Genomic DNA, 7,854 nt, shown 5'->3' on the forward strand with positions numbered 1-7,854 from the left:
AAAAAAAAAAAAAAAAAAAAGAATCCGGAACTGGCCTGGATGGGATTCGAGGGCAGCTGGCGGGGGCTGCACAGCCCCTGCGGTTTCTCCCCTACAGTGGGACCTAAGCTATTGGAAACAGGAGCACCAACAGGGGGCACCGAACCAGGAACTAAGTTAGTGTCTTGAGTCAGGCAAGAGAGGAGAGGCCAGGCCAGAGTCGCCATGGGGACGCCCCTGGTTGTGGTTGGTTCTGTCTTTCCCCGTCCTCACACTGGCTACATGGAGACAGGGAGGTGGGTCAGGCTGTTCCCAGGACAGAAAAATAAGTGACGGTCAGCCTCGGGGCTCACACCCGAGCTCCTGCTCAATTCCCGCGGGGAGAGTTACAGGACTCAGAGAGAAACCTGAATTTCAGAACAACAAATCATTTTTCGCATAAGTGTTCCAAATATTGCGTGGGGCATATTAATGCTAGAACATTATCTTTTGTTTAGCTGAAATTTGCATGTAACTCAGCACTCTGTTTTGGTTTTGCTAAATCTGGCAACCCTGGTCTCAAAAGTCGTTGCGGGGAGGCCTGAGAAAGGAAGGGGAAGTAGTCAGTACTGAGGGTGTTGAGGGGAGGGAGGGAATAACTCAGCCAAAAAAAAAACAAAAAACCACAAACAAAAAAAAGCTTCCCACCCAGGAATGATATATTATTTAAAAAATAATAATTCTCCAAAAATGTTCTACACTGGCCTTCCTCAGATGTTAATAGCTATGCGGGGTGGGTAGGGAAAACACACCAGACACCCGCCCCGTGTCGTTCTAAATAAAGTTGGGAAGCACTAAAGTTGAGCTGGTGTCTTTACCACGGCTGTCCCCAGACTCCAGTCTGCTAATTGCCACTGTGAATGTCGAAGAGGTTTACGATAAAGGTTTTCTAAAAGGATTGATTCTTCTTCTGAGGCAGACCTATTAACACCATCCTGATATTGCTCTATAAGGATTTAAACATAATAATAAAGAACACACAAGCCCCTAGGGACTGAGTGAGTGCTCTAGCCCTTTCCTAGTGTCATCCTGGAAGGGTCCCTTCTTGAAATTCACGAAGTGTGGGGGCTTTCCTTCCATTCCCCATCCTGCTGTCTTCCCCTGGAAAGGGCTATGTTTAGCGCACATGCTAGTGGCTGGTCCCCTGGTCCAGCTCAGCTCCAAGGGGCTCCAGATTTCCAGGGCAGGAACTGGGGTGGAGCAAGGAGGGGCTGAGAGGCAAGACCATCTCCCTCCTGCTGCAGCTGCTTCCCCAGCAGCCACCTCTGGGCACAGCAGAAACACCAGCAGAGAAAAGGGGAGTCGAGTGTCCTTAGCCCTGGAGCTGAGGCTGCCTCCGGGCTGACCCGCTGGCTGCACGTGGCAGGAACTCGGGTTGGCATCTGGCATCCATTTGAGGCCAGGGTGGAGGAAAGGGAGGCCAAGAGAGGAAAACCGATTCCTGTTCTGAGAACACAGCCCTTGTCCCACGCAGCCTGAGTGCAGGGAGCATGATGAAGTCAGGCAGCCGGTCGGCACCCATGCCAGCCCCCCACGTCCTCCAAATGCCCGAGGGCCAGGCCAGTGTCCCTCATCTACAAGGTCCAGGGTCTGTGGTTTGAAGCAAGGGTCCTGGCTGCCCCTGCGCCACAAGGTCAAAGGTCATAGTGGGGTGGGGGCAGGGAGAAGATGCAGACAAGAGCTCCGGGTGGCCACCCACTGTCTGCCTCACACGCGGATCTCATCCTCCTCCTCCTCGTCCATGAAGGAGAACTCCTTGTCCGGCTGTCTCGAGACAGCAGCCCGGGCCCTGTCCGGCCCCCGGAAGGCAGGGCTGCGCTCCTCCAGAACGCCCGAGGTGCAGCTGGAGAGAGAGCTGCTGTCTCGCGTGGTGTGGCTGCCCATGCTGCGGGCCGAGCCGGGGCTGGGGGCTGCTGCTGCCCACCCCTCATCCTCCAGAGCATGGGAGGGGAGGGAGGGCAAGTCTGGGCCGGCCTTGCCTTCCTGCCTTGTCAGGGGAGGGGCTGCCACAGCGTACGGGGGAGCCTGGGTGATGGTGCCAGTGGCACCCTCATCGCCATGGTAACCACCCTCCTCCTCCTCGGGGTCCCACTCCTCCTTGTCCATGATGCTGAGGACATCACCCAGCATGGAGGGCCCCAGGTCGATGTGGAAGGACATGATGGATTCCGCATGCTTCAGCCCGTAGGTGGCCTTGGGCACAACAGGCAGATCTGCCAGATCCCCAAAGGCCTGCTCGTCGAGGAGGGGGTCAGGGGAATGGGGACCCATGGCCCCATTCCGACGGGGCACTGCCTCCTCCATGCTCGCCTCCTCATCGCCACCCTCCCCGCCATTGGCCTTCTTCACGGGGCTGGATGACAGACTCTTGGGTAGCTTACTGGTACCCTTCTCCGCCGCCTCCTTCTCATTAAGCTGGGGCAGGGACATGGCATTCTTGACAAAGAGGGCTGAGTCCCGCAGGGATCCCAGCATGTCGCGCTGCTCCCGCTCCCCCCTGGTCACCGACTGTGACCGCTTGCTGCCCCGGAACTTTCTGGACAGGAGACTGCGTTTGGAAGATGAAGAGGAGGCCTGTTCGTCCAAGGACTCGCCGTCGGGCTCGCCAGCCTTGCTATTGAGGAAGGAGGTGTCCCCAAAGGCGTCTCCGGCCCGGCCAACGTGCATGGTGTGGCGGAAGTCGCCCAGTGGGGCGCTGATCATTTCGGCCGTGAGGTCCACTCGGGAACGGCGCTTGGAGTGCACCGAGCTGGACACCAGTTGCTTGAGGATCGGCATCTTGCTGGACGGGTGGGGAGGTGGGCCCTCCCAAGGTAGCCGGCAGGTCTGGGGTCAGATCTGAAGTCCAAGTCTAGTGGGCAGAGGGGGACGCAATGAAGAGATCATAAGGCTGCAAGCAGAGAACGGGAGGCAAAGGATTAATGTGGGGCTGGTTACACAGCACAAAAGCCTATTTTTCAGCGGACTATCATTTAAACCCCAGTGCTCCTACCAAAGTGAAATGCTGTGAAATAAGCCAGCAATCAAATGGTATAGCCCTGCCTGTTTTTTCATCCGCAGGCATTCAGAGAAGAGGAGTGATTTTGCAAATCTGGTGAGAGTTCCAGTAGCCTCAGACACACTTTCACTGAAACTTGAGAGAGACAGAACCTTTCTTGTAAAAGACAATGCCTCCCCTGCCCCTGCAAGCCAGGACGCTGCCAGAGCAAACATGACCACGTTGAAGGACGCGAAGGTAAATCCAGCAATTCCGGGCAGCAAGCCAGGGAAGAGATGGAGTCTATGAATTGGCTCCTATGAACAGTCAGCCTGGAGATGTGCTGTAAGTTCCTCCTGCTGTCTAACTGCGACCCCTGTGGAGTTAGTGGACACCTCACCCTGAGTCCTGGTCCTCAGAGAGAGAAGGGAACAGACAGGATGGGCCCAGGGAGACAGGCTGACCACAGAGAGACCTCCACATGCGTGGGCAGCACAGTCCTCTTTCTGAATCAGAATTGGGGTGGGGCTGCTGGGACCCACAGAACCAGCTCCCCAGCCTTTCAGCCTTCTCTTGGGATCCCATAGATGAGGATCCTGCCTGTGACATCTCCACTGTGGGGCCCCAGGCTCTTTGCTGAGGGTCCACCTTCTGGTGTCTTGGGGAGATCAAGATTGGGGAACTTCCAGTTTCTTTCATCATTAGGGGAGTGGGAGGCAGGGACTGGACCCTAAATGACTTGGTGCCCCCAGGATCTGCAGACTGATTCCTAGGTAATTCACCAGAAATCCAAAAAACAGCAGAGGTAGAGCCCAGGAGCCCGGAGGCACCACTCTCACAGCTCCTGGCAAGGGCCAAGTTGAAGTTCAGCATTGGGGCCAAACCAGCCCCTCTCTCCCCTAGAGGGACTTGCCCCAAATACTAAGCCCAGCAGAGCTAGGCAGGATGGGGAGAGATGAGTGCTGGAATTTAACAAAGTATGGTGGGTGAGAGGTGTTGCTTGGACACCAGGTACCTGCCTCTCTCCCAGTCCAGCCAGCAGCACAGTTCTGAGAGGCACCCCCAGTCCAGAGCCACTCTTTCCACTGCAAAACTCAGATGGTGGGTACTTCCTCCACATGCCCGCCACTGCACCACACGAGCCCACCACACCCCACCTGGCCCTTGACATCAGCCTAACAGGTCTCCCTGTTTGTCTCCTTCCTGTCCATCCTTCGCCTCTCGGCTCAAACAAAACCCATCCACATGATGCCCTACCCAGTGCACACCCCTTGATCCAATGACCAGTCCCCACCTCGCTCCTCAGTGTCCCCTACTTTTGTACCCTGCTGTATCCCCTGAGCTGTAGTGGATACAAACAGTTCCCTGATGCAACCCCTGCCACACCCAGCATCCTTTAGGGCTCAGCTAGGATACATCACTGCTCCCAGGAAAGCTTTAGCCACCACCTGCCCCCCACAGCACTCTGGGAGACGTCCCCTCTCCCAGCAGACACTGGCTACATCATTCTACCCTTGCTGGCTGGACTCTCATCTTCCCACTGCAGTACGAGCTTCCAGGGTGTTTTTTTTTTTTTCTTTTTTTTGAGACAGAGTCTCACCCTGTCCCCCAGGCTTGAGTGTAATGGCGCGATCTCGGCTCACTGCAACTTCTGCCTCCCGGGTTCTAGCAATTCTCTTGCCTCAGCCTCCCAAGTAGCTGGGATTTACAGGTGCCCACCACAACCACGTCCGGCTAATATTTTTTGTAATTTTAGTAGAGATGGAGTTTTACCATGTTGGTCAGGCTGGTCTCGAGCTCCTGACCTCAGGTGATCCACCCGCCTCGGCCTCCCAAAGTGCTGGGATCAGCACGTGGGATCAGCATGAGCCACTGCGCCTGGTCCATCCAGAGGGTTTTAACAGATCTGTTTACCACCAAGTCTGGTCTAGCAGGGTGTGCCACACAGTTGGCCTCTAAGCACCCACTGGAAGTCCAGCACCTCCCTCCTGTCCTCCCCTTCTGCCCATAGCCTGGCTCCAGGGCTCCCAGCCTGACCTCTCTGCGTCCTCATCCGTTTCCCTGTTCTCTCAAGCCTCTGCTGCCCAGCCTCATGGCTTCCCCCACCAGCAATGTCCCCCCCTCCCAATGCCCAGGTCATACTGCTTATCATTCCAGCAAACACAAAGTTCTCTTAGGCAGGGAGGGAGAGCCAGGCACCTGGCAGACTTGCCACACAGTGACGTGGGCGAGGACGTGAGGAATGCCTTGAGGAGATGCTCTACTCTTGGTCATGGGCCAGCTCTCTCTCCTCCCCACCCTTAGGAAAGTGACCTTCCCCTAACTCTAACCTGGATTGTCTCTGGGCCCCACCCTCCTGCTCTACCTCAGCCTCTAAACAATTAGACATTGAACCACTAGACCAAGGGTCAGCAAACACTTTTTGCAAAGGGCCAGAGAGTAAATATTCTCGGCCTTGTGGCTGATAGGGTTTTTGTCACAGCTACTCAACTCTGTCTTCTTAGTATAAAAGTAGCCATTGGCTGGGCACGGTAGGTCACAACTATAATCCCAGCACTTTGGGAGGCTATGGCAGGAGGATCAGTTGAGCCCAGGAGTTCCAGACCAGCCTGGGCAATACAGTGAGACCCCATCTCTACACAAAATTAAAAAAAGGAGCCGTAGCAACATGTAAACAAGTAGGCATGGCTGCATTCCAAAAACATTTTATTTACAGAGAACTTCTGGGTTGGTGAGCAGATCAAGGTGCCGGGAAGGTGACATGCGCCCCGCCCCCAACCCCAACCCCTGACCCTATGCATCCTCATGCAGCTCTTAAGTTTGGCTGTTCCTGAGTTGTATCCTTTGTAATAAACCAGTAAAAGAAAAAACCACCAAAAAGCCTCATCTTTATTTGCAAAAGCAAATGCAGGCTGGGTTTGGGCTGTGGACTGTAGTTTGCTGACCCCTGAATATCATATATGACCCTCTTGGCCAGCCATGGGCTCCTAGGCAAAACTCTGAAGGAAACAGGAAGGAAAGGAGGGAGGGAGGGAGGGAGGAGAAAAGAGAAGAAAGGAAAAGAAAAGAAAAAGAAAGAGAAGGTAGAGTCTGCCTCAGTCACGTTGGGCATAGAAGGAAAAAAGGCCAGGCTTCAAACGAACTCTCGTTCCTGGTAAATCCTTTAGGCTTCTACTGCCACCAGCACAGGCACCAGTCGGGAATGGAGAAGACCCTGTCTTCCACCTGCCTGCACCCCGACTCCTGGCTCTATGCACAGCATCCAGGAATCTCAAATAACTGGAGGGGATATCCAGTGCAGTGATTTCACTTTATGGATGAGGAAACGGGTTTATTGAAAGAAAGTGATTTATCCAGGTTTTTTAGCCCAAAGGAAGAGAGCTGGGCTAGAAACTGGGTCTTTGAGTCCAGAGCTCTCTCTGCCCCCACTCCAGGCCCTTCTCCAGCTCTGGTGGCAGCATTGCTGGTCAGTGACCACCGGCCACTGAGTGCTCCTCCCCACTGCTGGCTGGCAGGGTGCAGAGAAGGGGGTCCCAACTGCTGCTTCAAGAAGGTTCTTGTGTAACCCTAGAGCAGATTCCACACTGTTGATATTCAGGCCAGATAATTTCTCATTGGGAGGTGGGACTGCCCTGTGCACTGTAGGGTATTCAGCAGCGTCCCTGGTCTCTGCCCACTAGATGCCAGTAGCATTCATTCCACAGTCACAACAAGCAAAACTGTCTCAAGATATTACCCAATGCGCCCTGGGAGGCAAAACTGCCCCAGTTGAGAAACAGCAGCCTTGAGTGAGAACACACAGGTGAAGATAGAGCAGGTATGCTCACCAGGTAAACAACAAAGACAGAGAAGCAGGGAGGGGGCGCGGATGGTCAGAACCGGGTGGGAACACGGTGGCACGAGCCTCCAGAGCTGCGTAAGGGTTTCAGCACCACAGCAGGCATCCCCAGACCCTGTGAGTGATGTCAGGTCCTGTGGTTTCCCGATCTTATATGCTCATTAGAGAGGAAAAAAAGGAAAACCACAGATCCGTCTCCCCAGGACTCACCAGAGAAGCTGCAGGTCGCTGTGGCTGCCCAAAAGGGACCAAATATCCTGGCCATGATGGCCACAGGGGAGGGCAGCTCCCCACATCCCATTAGCCACACCCCAGAGCACATCCTTGCAGGTAGAACTATAGAGGTAGGTCAGAGGGGACAGCAGGGAAACTCAGCTGAAATCACGGCCATCCTGGGCTAGCCCTGGGGTCCCCAGGATCTTGTTCAACCCCACACCCCAGAAAGACAGGGACAGGTCTACCCAGTGCTGTCTGCTGCCATCGTCTCGCTTCCTGCGGGGGTGGGAACGAGACTTTGTGGCTTGTAGAAAGCCATCTTCAATACCCAGCAAGGAAGGGTCCTGACAGAGTTGGGGCCTGAGAATAGAGGGAGTCACGCATCCATCCCACTGCCCCAGCAAGGAGGGGGCTGCAGTGCCTGGCAGTCCACGCTGGGGATGAGGCCTAGGTGTCTGGAGCTCAGACTAGACAGGCCACGCAGCAGGACTAAGGGTCAGCAAGAGCTTGGTTTCACCAGCCTTGAGTGATCTTGAATCACTCTGAGCTTTTAACAGAGAACAGTTTGGAGGTGAGCAGCTGGATCATGGAGTTTAAGAAAAAGCAGGCGGTGGGAGTCCTGCCAGAGGCCTGGGCCGGTCCTGGGGGCAGCTATGGTTTGGGAGGCCACAGGGCACTGTGGCTTTGGGAGGGGTCTTCAGAAGCACCGTGACTCAGCTCTAGGGAAGTAGCTAAAATAGGCTGCCCAATGTGGGGCAGGCATTCCCCATAGCCTGCCTTGGGCGGGCCACCCCCACCCCACCCC

At 55.1% G+C, this 7,854-nt stretch overlaps 1 protein-coding gene across 6 annotated transcripts in view; it reads right to left on the reverse strand.

Moving 5' to 3' along the window:
* Positions 1–903: 903 nt before the first annotated feature.
* The window catches only part of CDC42EP4 (CDC42 effector protein 4), a 28,258-nt gene continuing 21,307 nt past the window's right edge, over positions 904–7,854 (reverse strand). For 4 of the 6 annotated variants that reach the window (XM_017884625.1, XM_017884628.1, XM_017884626.1 and 1 more), the window contains one exon: positions 904–2,908. In XM_017884625.1, coding sequence (XP_017740114.1) covers positions 1,726–2,796 — 1,071 coding nt within the window. In that variant the 5' untranslated portion in view covers positions 2,797–2,908 and the 3' untranslated portion in view covers positions 904–1,725. The remainder of the gene's footprint in view (positions 2,909–7,854) is intronic. The other 2 variants (XM_017884629.1, XM_017884630.1) reach the window with 1 other exon arrangement.

The sequence above is a fragment of the Rhinopithecus bieti genome, unplaced genomic scaffold, assembly GCF_001698545.2.
Source record: "Rhinopithecus bieti isolate Rb0 unplaced genomic scaffold, ASM169854v2 scaffold_13400, whole genome shotgun sequence".
NCBI classification, from domain to species: domain Eukaryota; kingdom Metazoa; phylum Chordata; class Mammalia; order Primates; family Cercopithecidae; genus Rhinopithecus; species Rhinopithecus bieti.